The 17,641-nt window shown below is 43.1% G+C and overlaps 1 protein-coding gene across 5 annotated transcripts in view; it reads right to left on the reverse strand.

Annotated features, from left to right (window-relative positions):
• ESRRG (estrogen related receptor gamma) overlaps positions 1-17,440 on the reverse strand; it is a 382,468-nt gene extending 365,028 nt beyond the window's left edge. The window contains exons 1-2 of one of the 5 annotated variants that reach the window (XM_042817791.1): positions 16,459-16,528; positions 15,797-15,863 (exon numbers count right to left, since the gene is read on the reverse strand). Coding sequence is in view for 1 of the 5 variants with exons in the window: in XM_042817747.1 (XP_042673681.1) it covers positions 17,337-17,338 (2 nt within the window). In the remaining 4 variants the exon portion in view is untranslated. Of the gene's footprint in view, positions 1-15,796; positions 15,876-16,458; positions 16,529-17,336 lie in introns of those variants that run through there. The other 4 variants (XM_042817747.1, XM_042817764.1, XM_042817801.1 and 1 more) reach the window with 4 other exon arrangements.
• Positions 17,441-17,641: the final 201 nt, after the last annotated feature.

The following is a 17,641-nucleotide window of genomic DNA, read 5'->3' on the forward strand; positions in this document are numbered from 1 at the left end:
CCATGTCCCTGCAGGGAATGGGACTGGGGGAAAAAGCACCCCGTATCGTGAGGGAACGCGGGGGACATGGGGAACGCAGGCCCATACAGGCTGCCCGTGGGCCACCGGGCTGTTGTGTGGAGGCTGGCAGGTGCTGGGCCGGGCTGGGTTGTGGGTGACCAGCATGTGGTGACAAGGGCTGCAGCTGCCAGGTCAACCTGTGTGACTGGGTGTTGTTGTGAGCAGGGGTAGGAGTTGGTACTGGGGTTGGCTTGCTTTCCTTAGCATTTGTGCTCCTAAAAGGAAGACCATAGAATCGTTGAGATTGGAAAAGGCCATTAAGGTCATCTAGACCAACCACCAACCCATCACCATCATGCCCGCTAACCCATGTCCCTCAGTGTAAGTACACATGGGGACAGGGACCTTTTAGTTGCGTGCATTCCTTCCTGAACAGAGTTATTTCCAGTGCTAGGCCTCACTTTCAGGTATCCATAGTGGCACAGACCACTGTGCCCTTTCAGCCAAAGATTGCACACATACACTTTTAATATCTCAAACTGCCAACTCACTGCAGCACCTGCACACTGACCAAAGCTCTCAGTAAGGCCCAAAGTCAAGTGCCCCATCCCACACTGCATTTTCTACTGCCTGTTCTGACAACAGCTCACCATGTACGTGTAGCTAGTGCAACAGTTCACAGAGAAGCTGAAAAGCTGAAGGAGCACAGGGCTGAAACTAAATTATTGTTGCAGCTTCTATATTAGCATTAACGCTTTCATTTTCCTCATTTAAATACAATAAAAGAGAACATGGTCTTTGCTTAATATTGTTACTAATCAGGTTTTGCTCTTCCAGTTTTTTAAGAAGATGAAGCCAGGGAGAATCTAGCGTGCTGCTGTGCTGCTGCTGTATTTAGTACTCTGGAACAGTGCCTTATTTTGGTGAAGTCTTTGCTCTTTAACTGGGAGGAAAAAATAAATTCTCAGAATACAGCGAAGTCCAAGCACTGCTTTAAGGAGAATGAAATTGAAAAAGTACTTATTTTTAACACAAGCTACTCGAGGTGCTTTCTGTCTTGTCTATAAAGACAAATTTGCATAGTGTTTCTGTTTCAGAATTGTTTTGAGCGGCATTTAGACGTAGAAGTTTTTATTTGTCTTAAGTATACTGTCTCAACAGTGCACTGGAGAGTACAGGGTACATTACTGATACACTGGTTTTGGTAGACTTAACAAGCACTTTGTGCAGCTTGATTGTTGTCTGTATTTTGCCATTTATTTTTCAGTGAGGCTCTTCTGATTGATGTGGGGAGTTTCTTTAAAGAGATGTAAGTTATGGCATAGCTACCCAAGATGCTCTGCGCAGTTGTTCCATACCTCTCCTAAGAGAGAGATTTTAGTTGTGATTGTTGTGCTTTTAAAAGGGAATTAGTTAATCAAATTGCTGGTTTTGGAATGCATTGAAAGGAATATTGAAATGCATTAACTTCATTAAAAGAAGTGAGCAGATAGGTAACAAAACAAGTATTAGTCAAATAAGCATGAACTTGCCTATGGAGCCAATTCAGCCCTAGTGAAATCAACACAGTTGTGCTTGTCTACAGCATATTTAATTTGGCCTATGCAGCCACAGAGCCAACACTTCATTTGGCTGTCAAAGGTGTGTATATTAAAAACGTATGAGCCATGCGTCTCCTTCATGTGATTAACCTCTGAAGTCAGTTGCCCAGTTTTCCACTTAGTTCAGCTGCACAGTCCTATCACATACGCAGTATTTGGTGCACGTATGCACTGGAGGTGCAGGGAAACATTCCCACTCCAGCATTAGCACGGGGATGTGAGCTGTGTCTGAAGCGAGGGCGTGACGAGATGTGTTGCAGCAGAGGTTGCTCACAACCATAAGGGTTCCTGTGTGTAAGTCCCAGTTAATGGGCTGCACTGAGGTCTTTGCCACCATCTTTCATTACTGCTGTTACTCACACCAGCGAGAGTAAAGGAAAGGCTGGTATGTCTATAATCACACATTCATTTGCTATGTAGATATATCTTAAGAGCCACTCAACCCAGGAAAATTGTGCTGGAATGAGGTAGTGGATGGATGTAAAACAGAATCATGTGCAGGTGGCTCGTTCATTCTGGAATGACAGAGCTTCTTCCTGGTTTCACTTAATCCACTTCTAAAGTGGATTAGGCGAATTCAAAAACGTGAACTCTTATGCTGGCATGATATTTGACTACATATGGTTTTGGTTAAGGGTAATTACTGCAGTGTAGCTAATAACTGTTTTGGAATAATTTTGTGTGTAGACAAGTCCAAAATCGCACACCTGAAAACAACACACTGTACATAGCCTTTCTGCATAACATAAAGTTAATTTAGCCCAACATTTGACCTACTTCTTTCCTTGTGAGGCATATTTAATTCATTACATGTTTTCTTTCTTAGCAGAAACTGTACAACAGCCATGTGCTTATGATCAATTCAAGGACAGTTCTTCCATGTGCACTCCACAAGATAAATAAACAATTCACACAACATATAGTCTGAGTACATTCTCAGCTGTGTTGAAGCAGACAGTTGGCCCTCTACTGCAGAAAATATCAGGTTCTAAATTGTAAATATTTTGAGTAGGCTGTTAACAAAAGGAAAACAAAAGCCAAAGGTCTATGTCCTCTTGAACCCCCATGATCTGCTTATCCTTTGACTACATAGTGCTCAAAGCAGTAGTGTCTGCATGAAGCACCCGTTATAATTCAATACCTCTAGTTCCTGCATGAGGAACCTCTCAGGTTAGCACAAGATGGCTTGCAAAACAATGGGGTTTCCAGGAGGTACCTTAGGAACAGGGAGCTAGTTCTTCATTTGCTTACAGAGACCTGAATCAGGAACAACCTACTGTAGTCTCAAGCAATTACTCTGCTCTGAACAGATGCAGGAGGGCTCAGAATCAGCTGTGTTGTATCACTGCTGGTTCATAGGAAAGTTATTGAAATGATAATGAGAAAGGAATTTTTTTTTTTCAGCTTTGTGCCAAGCAGAAAGATCTTCAAACATTATTCTGTCTTATTCCGTACCACACACCTCCCTGCAAAGAGAGGTGACTCTGACCTGAATTACAAACTTTAACCTCAAAAAAAAAGGGGGGAAGCTGAAGGTGGGAGGGGGAAATAAGGAAAAAAAAAAAAAAACCAAACAGATGTAAGCTCAGGTAGTAAATCAAATAAATTTTAAAGAGAAAAATAAAAATAAAGGCTAGATGGTACAAATTACTAACCTTGAAACACTGACATGGGAAAAGCCAATAAAAACTACGAAAATATGAAGAAAAAAACCTTACTATTTGTAAAAGGCAGAGGTACCCAAGGATCTTCCTATGTGTAGATGAAGTCACCCTGCTATCCCATGTATCAGTCAACCAAGCTACAAACAGTTCTCATTCTTAAGCTCCAGTTGTGATTATGAGCATGGCTTTACTCTGCTGTGCTGGGCTTTGGCTGAAGGATACAGGGAATGGATTTCACATATGTCTCCTTCATGCTAAGTCTGCTTATTTAAGTACAAAGCTTTCTGATAAGAAAGTAAGCATTGAATGAAGGAGATAAAAACACAGATAAACATGATAAAAAAAACCCAAGTTTTTGAATCCTGTTGTAGTGTAACATTGGCCATGGGCCTAGTCTTGATAGTAAGGCTGAAAGTGGACTGAGATTGAAGGCAAGCAAGGCTTGGGGACCATGCAGGAGCATGTCTAAAATCATTATCGTGTCAACAGCTGGATTAGATTGCTTTACACTGCTGCCACTAGGAGCACTCTAAAAGCAGGAGCCACCTGCAGTGAGAGGGTGTCCAGGATCTGCCCTGCTCCTGCTGGGACAGGGGACTGCTGATCCAGCAAGGAACAGGTCTGTGAAACTGAGAGCTCTTGGAGAAAACAACACAAGAGAAAAAGAGGAAACCTCAGCATATGGCTATTGCAGAGAAATGAAGGATCCTCTCTGGGAATTGGTTAGTAGCGCTGATGTTTAATATTTGTCATAACAACCACTGACTGTTTTGTTTTTTGTTCTAACAATGTGAATTATGCATTAAACATTAATACAAGCGAGTGTACTTTTCTTTTGATCTTCAAGCATAATCATTTCTAATGAGAGTTTATACACGAGCACTGAAACAAATCCCTGAGTCATGTGAATTTACATTGGTTTTACTCTGTGTGAAAGATATCCCACATGGGTTACTCATGTCTGTTAAACATAACATACTTACAAGTCAGAAGAAAAAAACAAAGAACTTATGTTTGGCTTAACGTAAGTATCAGTGTAGACATTCGGTTCACACACTAGCAATAATGCAATATTGAAAAGTGATTTTATCAGAGATCAGAATCAGGGTGAGGTCCCCACCTAATTAAGTCAGATCCAAGTCCTCGCAGAAAAAAAAAAAGCTCACCTGACTTCTGCAGCCTGGCTTCTAACAATGCTTGGGCCAAGTATTGGAGGAATTTGAACTAACTGAATAAAGAAGGTGACACAGAAGTGAGGCTCTGGCTTGCCTGATGTAGACAACAGAGAAATTCTACGATGCTCAGTGGCTTCCTTGATGTTCTTGACAGACAAGCCGCAGTGCAGGGCTGACTTCACCTGAACCAAGGCCAGAACCATGTCTCATTTCTGCTCTTTTAAACATTAGTGACATACTGCATTTTGTGAAAGCACAAACACTGTGCAACTGCTAACACAATTATTTAAAGTAAAAATGTTTGAGCCCTTCCACATGCAGTGTGTGCAAAGTACATACAAGATACAAGTGCAGGGTGGAACAGTCTGTAATGAGCCTGATCCCTCTGTATACGAGGTCTCATTACAAGATTTCTAAAATGCCTCTCCAGAACAGATCTTGAAGGCAAGGGCTGCAGAGGAAGAATGGCTGCCAAGAAGATATTATGTTTAATGGCAGATAGACTCTATCTATGATCCAGAACATTCCTCAGGAATTCTCAGAAGTCCATTAACATATTTTATTCTTAACATATGAGTGCTACAGAAGGATTGGAAGCCAGAGACCCAGGATTACCCCATGTAATACGGTGTTCTCACAGGAGGCTGCAGTCATGCTTCCTTCTGCTCCTCTGCTTTGGCTTGAATAAGCTTAAAAGCTAATGGTGGAGTTTTGAAAGGAAGGGCAGAAGATGCCTATTCGAGGAATAGTTTACAGACTAGAAGAAGAGGGAACATGAAACCCTTCATCCCTGAATCTGATTTCTCTAACTGCTATTTTTTATATGAAGACGGAGGGACTGATACTACTGCAGTCAAGAAGAAAGCACCTCTGACTCCATTATGGAAACCCAACACTGTATGAACTAAATCTTCCCTGAGATTATAGGGCTTCATATATGGGAGGCACATGGCGTGTCAAGTTGGAAGATGAATAAGTCAACAATGAATCTTTAATAATTTTCACCTGAAGGACCCCAGCTCCATCTACACCCTGCTAGCAGCCCATTTTCAGAACCTAGCCTCAAAAGTTCAACAAGTTTTCTGGCTTTTCAGAATCCCAAGTACCTCCTCAGGCATGCAGAAAAAGCCTTGCTTTCAATGATGTGGGTAGAAAATGGTATACGCAATGCATAGGGAGGCCTTTCTCAGCCATGGTTCAGCATTACAAAGCCTGTCAGACCACAGGCTCCTGGGATGCCCTCACAGCCCTGGAATGCTAGCTGGAAGTGTTCCCCTGTAATTTAGCTCATTTGGAACATTAAAGATGCTCATTTCTAAGGACATAAGTGAAATGCGCTGATACTGAACACATTGTTTTACACCTGCGGGCCTTTAGCAGCCAGCATAGAAGCTAGTGGGAAGGGGAAGACACCAGTTTTAATTTTGTTGTTTATGACAGAAAATGGTGAGAATAGCAGGAAAAGATCATATTCTACAGACTAATGCACTTATTTACACTTAACTGCCTAACCCCAGTCAGAACCTTATATTCTATTACTGACTACACAAAAATACCATCTTATGTTGAAGTAATTAGCTGGTCAGAGCCACAATACAGACCAAGCATACAGCTGGAGAAAGCTGACAGAGCTCTACTGAAATCAGTGGAGGCATACCAGCTTATACCAAATAGAGACCTCATTTGCAACTTTTAATCAAAAAAGGGCGAGGGGGGGGGGGGGGCGGGAGGCAGGGAGAGAGAAGTTGCATTTTGTTTCATGAAATAGTGGCCATACAGTAAAGCAACAAAGTAATAAAATAAAATAAAATATAATAAATACTTACATGGTAGCCAAGACAGAAGCAGAGAAGCAGAACAAACATGTAAATCTTAGCAATGAAATCCTACACTTGTGTTGCTGCATATTTCAGCATCAGAACCACAGAAATTACCACTTGACTTTGGGACAGGAAGCTGAGCTCATTTTCTTGCCTCTGTACTTTTGGACCCCATTAGGGCTGCAACCTTCTCATCCCCGTCATAGCTCACCTCCTGGTAACACTCCAGGGAGAGGGGCAGAAGCGACACAATAGGTGATTTTCCATGGGCGGATGTGTACATGTGAAGGGAAACAATCAAATTTTAATGACAATTTGGAGGCTCTTGAAGCTAATTTCTGGGCAGTGCAGAAATTACTGCCAGGAGCCACATGCTCTCTTCTCCTGCTGATGTAAGCAGGAATCACGGCTGTCCAAATTTTGTAGAAATAAGTCCAAAACCATCAGGTCACGCCATAAAAGGCACAATGAAAGAGTCCAACTGAGCTGCCCATTGCCAATGCAGAGCAATTCCTACAAAATTGCGGATGAGTGCACCAGATTAATGCTACCAAAGCTCTGTTCTCATTAGGTGCTTATAGCACAGTAGCACTGTTCAGGGTAAGAAGATAATTTGGTTAGGTGCTGTATAAAGCATTTAACCAGATGAAGTTCCTGCATCCAAAGCCCTGTGAGAAACCTTGCTGAGGGAGTGTAGCAAACGGGATATCCTGGGGAGAAAGCGCAGCAATGATGGTAACAAAGGCAGCTACAGAGGGTTTTCCTCCATCAGGCTGATGATAATTCTGCCAAGAAAATAAGCTGTTTATTTCCTTTCTAGCTATGATACTACATTGCATTACTGAAACACAGTTCAATAATAGCTTACAAACGAAGTTTATAAAGCTTTATAAACCTTGTATCTAAGACAGCATGTACTGCTTAAACTCCCTAAACTATATGAAAACCAATAGGGTTTATTTTTGTTTTTGTAGATACCTCCTTATAGATAATTAAATTTAAAAAGAATTAATTTTCTAAATAGCATTAGCCTTTAAGTTGCTCTGTAGTTAGGTGGCAGAGTTGCAAATACTTCTACTGAAATAAGAGAACTCACTGCAGAGAACTGTCTTTTCACTTCTGAGCTAGACAATCACAGCCTCCAACAGGCCAGAAAAAGGGTCAGTCCATCCCCCTTCATCCCTCTGCTCAGGTTGCAGCTCTGGCCACATAGAAGGGGAAAGAAACACAAGTCTAAAGGGCAGATGTGTCCACCTGGCACTGCCTAAGCACTGGGAATGGCTTATGTAAGGCAAAGCACAGAGCAATTCACTTTGGGAACTGCCTCCCTTGCAGACACCTCTGTATCACCAGCTGCCTTCTGCAAATGAGAGCCTACTGCAGCACTTTGGTGAGGCAAAGTGAACAAACTGTTCACTTTCAGCACTGTGTGGGGTCTGTTAATGCCCATGCACCCAGCACAGTGCAAAGAGTGCATAAAACATCATCATTGGGCATGTTTGTGAAGCTCTCCTGGCCTGAAACACCTTATTTTAATTTTGAAGAAACCTCAGGAAGACTGGTGTTAGTGACTGATATCAAACAAGCTTTTTCTCAGTGACTCTCTGTATAACTGACTGAAAGTCTTGCTCTTTATTTTCTCTATTCAGTCATTTTATAATTTTTGTATGGCTTTTCTTTTTTTTTTTTTTTTTTGGCACCACGTGATTGTATACTATAGTACAACTCATCACATTAGAGCAATTTTACTACTACCGAGACTGCACTATAATGTTTTGCTACCAAAACTCTGTTAAAAAATAGAGCCACTAGCTCATGAACACTTAATCCAAGTCCTTCTGGAGCCATCTTGAGAACTTCATTGATCTGCCTGAGGCCTCTTTTGCAATAATGACTCTTAGAAAGAGATTGGTGTTTTCTGTTGTATCAATTTCCATCACTTAACAACGGTAGCTCTACGTTCCTACCTTTATTGGTAGGATATCATATTCCCGCATTATTTCTATATGCCACACAGAGCAGCATCCAGAGGCAGGTTGTTTCTCATATTCCACATGTACTCATTGCTTCTTGAGACAGCTCTTTTGGTTCAAGTTCAATGAAAGTGACTCTTCATTATTTTTCCATTACATTTCAGTTTTTTCTCTCTCAGCTGCACACTGCTGCAGAGAACAAACAACATCAGATGCTGGTTTTGCTCCCCATGGCCTCAGCACAATGAATTGCTATGCCAGAGGAATTCCTTATGATTTTAGGTATTTCTGCTGTTATGCACAGAAATACAAGAGATAGCATTCAAGGAATTTTTTGGGTTCTGGGAAGACAGGTGGGTCTTCTCACTCTCATACAGGTACAAGCTTTATAGACATTTAATGAACAAAATGTTGCCACTAAGCAAAGGAGGGTCGTAAAACTCTTGAGGAGACAGTTGGAACCAGGTTTTAGCAAGTTGTGAAGGCATCATAAGATGTGTGGGCTTGATGAGACTGCATATATGTAGCAGTTCTATGCTACCTGCTTTGTAGTCTCACATCAATCACTCACATACCTTTGGGATCTTGGGCACTTCTCTCTCTGTCCCTCAGTTCACATGTGTGAAAATACAGATGAAATTTACTCTTTAAATGTCAGTACTATAATCACTCACAGGTGTTTCATGTCTGTTTCATCAAAACTTTACAAACCATAATGCCAAAATAAGCCATTCATAAGAATTGAGCATAGTTGCAGTAGATCCGGAGTGCAGAGCACGAAGCAAAAAAATCAAAACTGAAAAAAAAAAACCGAGATTTAAAGATTTTATCTATTGTATGTTTTTCTCTAAAAGAATTCTAATTAATTGAGGACAATTTATTTGCTAGAGAATGGATGAATGAACAGAGAAATAATTCAGTCAGCAATTGGCTATGATCACTGTCACTTGCACAGGAATATGATTTGTGATTCTTCGCTACTGAAACTGAATTGTGCTTGAGAAAGGAGGGATGCTACCATTTCAATAATTTCTTCATTCTACCAAGACAGACAAATTAGGACCTACAGAACCCCTCTCTTACGTGACACTTCCTTTAAAGCAAAATTGTCATTCTGAGTAACTTTTCCCCTAGCTGTGAGACATTCCTATGTCATTTATTCCTTTAGATGCTATTTCAGCCTAGGAATATTTAAAAATAAAAATAAAAATAAAAATGATTCACCCTCTGAGTTGAGTATCACCCAAGTTAGAAATAACAGCTCCATTTGCTTCAATTTTTCCCTGAATACACAACCAGAAGCAATACTATATGTACACATACAGCTGCAAAATATTTTCATTTCCACATGTTAGTGGTGACCATCACTGGATTACACTATTTTTTTCTGTCTGCAGAATAGTTTATCTTCCTAGTTCTTAACACCTTCTAGTGATGAAAAGATGTGACATGCAGCTCCAGGTATCTTGCAAACACTGAGGAGTGATTACACAGTATGCTACTAAAAGGCATACCCTTTTCAGCATGTTTCAAATTGTCGAGTTGAAGAGAACAGTGTTAAGAAGAAGATTATTCAGGAAACATCCATACATGGAAAAAGTAACAAGTTTTCCTAATTTATAATTCAGAATTCTGCTCTATTTTCGTTCCTTGTGTAGAGTTTTATATTTTTTCTATTACATCTTCAGCAAATTTTAGATGCCTCACTCTTTCCTTGAATACAGAAAATACAAAAGTTAAAAGTTCTAAATAATCATATAATTTGTTCGGGAAACAGACTGATAAGTGAATGCAAGGAATTGCCTGGTTCAGTTTTGTTTTCTTAAACTTGAACATTTTTCTAACTGAGAGAAAACTTCCCCATCCATTTGATCAGTCATCATTAATGAGAGTTAAACGTTTTGACTTTTCACTGGTAACTTCCCCATAAAGGCAGCAATATAATGCTTTGTATTCTATGCAGGTTTAAAAAAATAATAATAATTAAGAAATTATTGTCAAGCTCTACTTGTATATAGACTTGAAACAATTAAGCATCAAACACCAAATATCCCACTTGTGAACATGACAGTGATTTCCATGACAGCAGAGAAGAGATGAGGAGAAAGGAGGACGAGGGGTGAAGGAAAGCTTCTTACTACAAGATGTCAAAAGTAAAAAGCACTAAACAGAAATGCATGAAAAATTAAGGCCTGTAACCATAGATTCCTACAGAGAGGTGGTGTTATTTTTACATATTTCCGGCTAGGAATTCTGAGCATTTCTGTAGTCCAAATAGTAAGAGGAAGCTACTCAAAGTCACGAGAATTTTCCTATCAACTGCAGTGGAAACAAAAATGAGCCTTTAACCTTAATCAGCTACTTGAAGAGAACTTACAGTGAGTTATCTTTTCTCCCTTCTGTGCTCAAAGATAAAACCATTATTTGTACATTACTGATGTTCAGGCTGAAAAAATATGCGCAAGCATATTACTATTCTTGCAAGTATTTTCAGAGAAGGAATTTGTGCTTGTTATTCCCATGCTACATCTTAAGGTCATGATTCACTAAGAAAATACTTATTTTTGTGCTTTGAATGAGACTTCTTTTAAAATATAAACATGATGAAATCATTTCTAAGTTTATTATTCCTACTCTAATTATTAAAAATCAGACACACTTTGAAACATTAAGTTCTTAGGTAGAAATACATCATTACCACAAGTATTTGTCACAAATGTGTCTACTCAGTTGAGCTGCTAAGCATTCTTCTATACCTCATGATGAAAAGAGCTCCAGATCTATGCATACATTAAATAACAGTAAAAAATAAATGTTCTAAATTGGTTATTATAGAGCTACTGAATATCTGCTCTTATTTACCATGGCTACTGGTAATTCTACACATGCAGTTAGCACTGAAGGCCCTTGTAATTGTTGAAAACTTGAGATTTGCATGATTCTGTAGCCCCTATCATTATATACTCAGACAAAGAAACAAAAACAAAGTAAAACTTGGCCATTTAAAAGGGAAAAAAAGCTTTTAATTTTGGAACAAGAGATAAACTAATAAAAGAGAAGAAAATATTAAAATTGCAAATTTCCACTCTCAAAATAACTCATATAATTAAATGCTCTCCTTTCTTTTCAGTTAAGAACTAATTTTCTGAGGGGATGTCAAGGGGACTGCTGCTATGCTTTTTGATAAAATTAGCATGCCATCGTCTGCTAAATGCCTATGACACGTTGTTTTACATTTCTTGTCAACTTATGGCTCTTCCATTTAAGAACTGTTTAAATAAACCGGTATACATTCACACCTACACCTAGAAGTAACTGCTTTAGAAGAGTGTTTATTTTACACTTCCTCCTTATTCTTGTTTACTGCCGTTTGCTGTTTCCTCAGTGCTGTTCTGATATCGTATACAATAACAGGTGCAAGTGAAGTAAAAAGGAAAGCAATGTATTTCCCCCTCATTTGTCTCAAGTATTTATTGACAGACAAAGGTGATAAAAATTGTGAGGCAAAAGGTCTAGCCTGACATCTCTTTTAAAGACTCAATAGTGTACCGAACAACCGCAACTCAGTAGCTTTGTCTCCTGCTCTAAAGAAGCAAGACAAACAAACTCCCAAAATACCTTTATATATTTAGATTTTCCTTTTAAAATCCGGCCTGACATTTGGGAAGTTATATTTGTTGGCAAAGTTCCCAAGAGATTCAGCAGAGTATTGTTGTTTTTTTTTAAATATCTATAAATTCTTCATCTATTAAAATACATACATATCAGTAAAAAGTATTTAAAAAAAAAAAAAAAAAAAAAAAAAAGGGAAAGTTAATCAACACAAAATAAACACAACCCACTCTTCCTTCAGTGGATTCTTCTGAGTCAGAAGAATTCATTTTTCTCACGCTGCAGAACTCCTCTATTCAAACAACAGCCCAGGGGATCAGCAGTGGCCCCTAATCATCCTTGCTACCAGAAGGCAGAAGCAAGTGCTATTGATTAAACACAGCATTCTTCTGATCAAATTTGTATTCTCTCCTTTAGACGTCTAGTTTTGTTCAGTTCTGAACAAAATTACAGATGTACCTTTGTTAACTCATGTTCATTTCCAGAAACTGATCCTCTCGGTAATGTTAGCTATTAGTGATTATAGTATTGCTCAAGGCAGATTCCTTGTTGTAAATGGCACCGAACGCTTTACCTGGATATTGCAACAACACATTATGAGCATTGGGATATAAACAGAATAATGAGTAATGTGGCCAGCCTCTGGATTTAAGCAATAAAGTAGCTGACTTCTGTGTGAAGACACACTCAGCTAGAAAATTGAGCTATCATCAAAGCATCTGATATGATGCCTGTGTCTTTTCTACTTTGCTAGTGACTGATCGTTATATTCAGCTGTGAACCATGGCCCGAAATGAGAAAGGTCAAAGTTTTCAAGGGCGGCTTCTGGATTCAAGTTTCCAGCTTGAAATACCTATAGGCAGATTTCCCAGGTGCAGGGTTGCCTGACATTTTGCTGGGTCCATATCCCCTTAGTATCAGGAAAAAACAAGGCTGGAAAAATCCGCACACTACCTCAGATAAAAAGCCATTTCATTAAAGAATTGATCCTGAGGTTTAACATCTGTCAGAAGGATGGTATGATGCCTACTAGCATATGCACATTAGAAAATCCAGATCTAAAAAATTTATTTAGACTACTTAACCTTTTCTCTCCTCATTTCTCAACATGTTTTGTCTGCTATTACAAAAAAATCTATATAAATTTTGGAAATATAGCTCATTACCATAAACAGTTTTGGCCTTTTATTCAATACAGACGTACTATGGAAACGCTCTCTTATAAAAATAAGGCTTTGTAGGATCTCTATGTATATAAAAATAGAAAATACACATTATGCTAGCACAAACATTTACAGGCATCTCTTGATTACAAAAGAAAATACGAGAATTACACTCAAGAATCTTTCAATGAATTCCAGAATTTTACATTTGTCCATTATGTCACTGGCTACAAGAACAGGAGTACAGCAGCACTGCTAGAGAAGTCTGCCACTGAGTTCAGGGCACAAATCTGGCACTGTCAGCAACCTGTTGTCACCTGGTCCAGCACGCCATCTGAAAACTTCACTTCTTGTCTGCTTTTCTAAAACCAAATGCACCCAAATGAACTGTTTCTCTGTTTTCACATAACAGGAGGAAGGGGTGGGTAATTCCTATTTGCAAGTTATGGGTGATTTCTTAAGAAAGGGAAAATAAGTGTAGTTCTCAAGCATTTCACTGCTATTGGTAAAGATGGGATAACATACACCATTCTGTACTAAATGAAGAGTTGTTCCTTTCCCTTATATTGCCAGCACCAAATGATACTATATGATCTCCCAGTAGCGATGCTAAGGCTGTCCTTTAAGCTGCTCTGTGAAGGTATTTCATCCCCTCTCAAGCTAAGTGCCAACTTGTTTAACTTGTGACATTTTGCCACAGTCCCGTCAAGCGAACAGGAAGAACGCTGAAAAGACGGCGATTAGGCCGAATGCCTCCCGGTTTGTGCAACTCAAACGAATACACGTCCCGTAAAATCCAACGTTCAGAAATCCTTCATCCCTGTGACCTCCCGCCTCATCTCATTACAGAGCATCTACCGACTGTCTTTGCCCTTTCGTGCCAGAAAGGGCAGCGCGGACAGGCGCCCGCCGCAAGGCCGGCAGCTCCCCGCGGCGCCGAAGGGGTGCCCGGCCCGGAGCGGGGCGCCGCACCCCATGGAGCCTCCGCGGCTCCTTCCTCCCCGGCATCGCTGACGGCGCGGCCCGCTCCCGGCTCCGCACGCCGATCCCGAGGCCAAGTGATACAAAACGACGCGGTCCGGGGACAGGAGGAGCACCGGGAGGGAGCCGTGCCTACTCTCGGGGCTCTGACGATTTAATCCCGGGGCTCTCAGTAACTTTCACCCGCGCCTCCCATTCTCCCAGAAACTTCGTACAAAGCCGAGCAGTGGGAAAACAAAGGGTCAAAGAACAAAGAGCCCAGCCGGGAGGGGAAGGAAGGGCTCGGGCTGACCCCTCTTCACCTGCTTCCACCCCGGGGCATACGTCGGAAGCCCCGACTAGGGCGTGAACCCCCTCCGCAGCATGCGTGGGCTCGCTCGGGCTCTGCTTCGGGCCCGACCAGTGGTGCTCTAGGGAAATAACTCGGCTAGAGCTGTCTCTGGTCCCCTATAACGCTGGAGGCCCCAGCGCCAGCTGAGTACCGCGGGACGCCACCATGGGAGAAGCGATCGGGAAGACAAGGAAAAACGTCCTCACTGCTCTGCTGCAGGTGTCCCGCCCGCCTCAGCGCTGCTTTTAACTCTCGCTGAAACGTCGCCAAGCGCCGTTTTTTTGGCTGTCCCTCTCTCCCCTACACACCTATACCGAGAGTGATCCCTCCCGCGAAACTCCTACCCTGCTCAAACTCCCCTGAAAGTGGCAGGTATCCTCTTACCTGTTGCTACGAGGTCCCTGTGCTTTCACCAGGGTGCTTTATTTTTTTTTTTTTTTTTTTTTCCTCTCTCTCTCTCTCTCTCCCCCCTTCCCCCCCACTGTAACCTGGTCGTTGCAGAAGCCGCACTGCTTTTGGAAAGCGAATTCAGCCAGGCGGCTGGGCACGGCACGGTTCGGTCGGGACAGGACGAGAGTTACAGACTTACTCGGGACAGCATTTCCAAACACTTTAAGAGACTGTTTTTCCTTCACACGTAAGCTAGAGGTGAGCTAACAGAGTCTCTTTCCTGAAGGAGAAATTAATCTGGCCCTTAATCAGGGAAAAGCAAAACAGAACCGCCACGGATATGGATATCGGGATGTGAAAGTGGCTGCGCTCACGCGGAGCCCCACGACCCGCACGGGAAGAGCCGCCGTGCCCCTCTCCTGACCTCACCGTGAGAGAAAGGCGCTGCGTGGGGAACGAGCCCGAGCTGAAAGCCTGAGGGTCGCCACCTGGGAGCAGCTGCGACGCTTTCGCGTGAAATCTGCCGAGGGGACGGGAGCAGGACTCGTGGCAGCCCGTGCCCTCGGTGAGCTGCAGCCAATTACTTTGCTTTCATGTGAGAAGTTTTGCGTATGGCTGCTTGTGAGGAAACGCGAGAAGCTGACGAGCCTTTGTTATGATTTAATCAAAGAAACTAAAGAGGGAAGGGTTGGGATACACCCAGTTTGGGACTTCAAAAATTTTTTTAAAAAGGAAAGAAAAAAGCGGGGGGAATTAGTTTTCAGGACGCTCTGTCCAACCGTTTTCTCGATGCGCAGGGCAGCGCCGGGCTCGCCAAGCCCATTCATCGCACCGCTGCCGGGGGTTTGGGGTTTCTCTTTTCCCCTTAATGGGGTTCCTTTCAAGATGCGATTGCGATTTCTGGGGGAAAGGTGCCAAAACAAGCTGAGGGTGGGGTGGATTTTGGCGTTTCAAGCAATTTAGCAGTTGTGCTCGCAGCAGAGATGTAGGTGGGTATTTGAAAACCTCTTCCACCGGGGTGTCCTATTTTAGCAATCCTAATTAACACAGAGTTTAAAAAATGCGAAGGAAGAGCGAGTTCCTTGCCTTGTTTCCAATGGGCGCGGGGGATACCGTCAGGTACAAAGTGCTCCTAGCTTGTTCTAGCGTGCACCTTTGTTTAAAAGAGGAAAAATAATAATAATAATAATAATAAATCAAGCCCTTCCTCCTATTTCAACTAATGTATTTTAAACTGAATTTATTTCCTCTGCTTTGTGTGATTTGATACCTACCGTGTAGCCCTGGCCCACTTTCAGCCCTGCGGGTGCGCTCTATTACGTGCGCGGCTGAAAGAAAAAAGACGCTCCTGCGCGCTGTACCTGCGCTTGGGAGCTGAATTGTGAGCAAACCCGGGCTCAGCGGAGCGCGGATCCTCTCCTCTCCCTGCAGCCGTGGCTGTGCGAGCTCAGCCCAGCCCCTCGGATCAATCCCTCAGCCGTTTCCTGGTGCTTCTTTACACGGCTCCTTATTGAAAAGGAGCCTTTACCGCCACCTACAAATAGCCCCGGAGAGGAGGCACTTCCCCTGCGCTCCGTTCTCCCCACTCAGCGCTCTCTCCCATCCGCGCCGTACGGGAGCTGCCCGCACGGCCCCTTCGCAGCCTTTGGAGCGAGCGATCGGCTCCGGGTTCCAACACCCGACCACGCCGGGAGCCTTGAACTTTGTTCCTAGGCACGTGAGGGAGAGGAGCAAACACCGACACTCACCGCGCTCTTTGGATTCTCAGGCGCAACTCCGTCTCTCCCTCTTCTTTGTGTATGAATGAGCGGAGGTTACAGCCCGGGCACGCTGTATAATGCCCCAGATAACCCCGGCCCTGTTAATTTAATGCTACGCTAACCCAACGGCGTGCCATTGGAGCCCTGTGAAAGAACCAGCAGTACCGCGCCTCCCCGCGCACAGCCGCTCTAAGAGCCACCGTCCCTCCTACAGGACGCGGGGGTTTTGTCCCCACTTGAAACAACCGAGCGCTGCGCGTGGTGTGAGCGCAGGGAGAGGGGAAGGAGCATCGCTCGAGGCGCGCAAATAGCGCGCAGCCATCGCCCCCACGTCCTTGTAGCCCGCTCCTTTCTCTCTCTCTCTCTCTCTTTTAATTCCCCCAGATGGGTTTTGATGAATACAGATCGTTACCCGCGCGGATACCACGGGAATTGTCTGGGGGGCCGAGCTGAGCGCTCCGGGAAGGAGGAGGGAGGGCTCTGAGCCGCGCTCTCTCCCGTCCCCAGCTTCCCGCCGGCTCGGGGGACAGCGCGAACGCCTCATCCCCCCCCCTCCTCCTCCGCTCCTTCCTTCCTTCCTTCCTCTGCCCGAGCACATTTCTCCCCCACATTCGCCTATGTTCCATTCCTCCTTGCAGAAAGGAAGGAGCCGTGCGAACTCTAACTAAAAAGGAAAAAAAAAAAAAAAAACCTAAAAAAAAAAAAAAAAAAAAAAAAAAAGGTGGGGGGGGGACAAAACGGGAAAAAAAAAAAAAAAAAAAAAAAAGGAAGGGGGGGGGGAAAAAAAAAAAAAAAAAAAAGACAGAAAGTGTCTGTACGTGATCGCTGCCCATCTGTGCGAAAGGTGCTGGCTGCGCGGTACTCACATGGCTGTGTGGAGCGGCTCGCGGCAATTAATGAGTCTCGCAGCTGGAGCTCCTCTCGGCCCGCTCTGGTGGAGCGCTCTCCGCTGCCTCTCGCGCACGCACAACCCCGAGCAGATGCTCCAGGACCGGCCGCTCTGTGAGGGGAACAACGCGGGAGGGTTTGTATCGCTCCACGTTCGGGTGTGTAGCCTATAAATAGCGAACTTTTTGATGGAATCAGCGAACAAATGAGAGGAGAAGGCGTAATTTTGCGCAGGGAGCCCCCCTTTCTCTTTGCGAGATTAAACCCCCCCAGGCAGCGGCCA

This window comes from Centrocercus urophasianus, unplaced genomic scaffold (genome assembly GCF_019232065.1).
Source record: "Centrocercus urophasianus isolate 14NV4802_14NV808 unplaced genomic scaffold, USGS_Curo_1.0 seq_10, whole genome shotgun sequence".
NCBI lineage: Eukaryota > Metazoa > Chordata > Aves > Galliformes > Phasianidae > Centrocercus > Centrocercus urophasianus.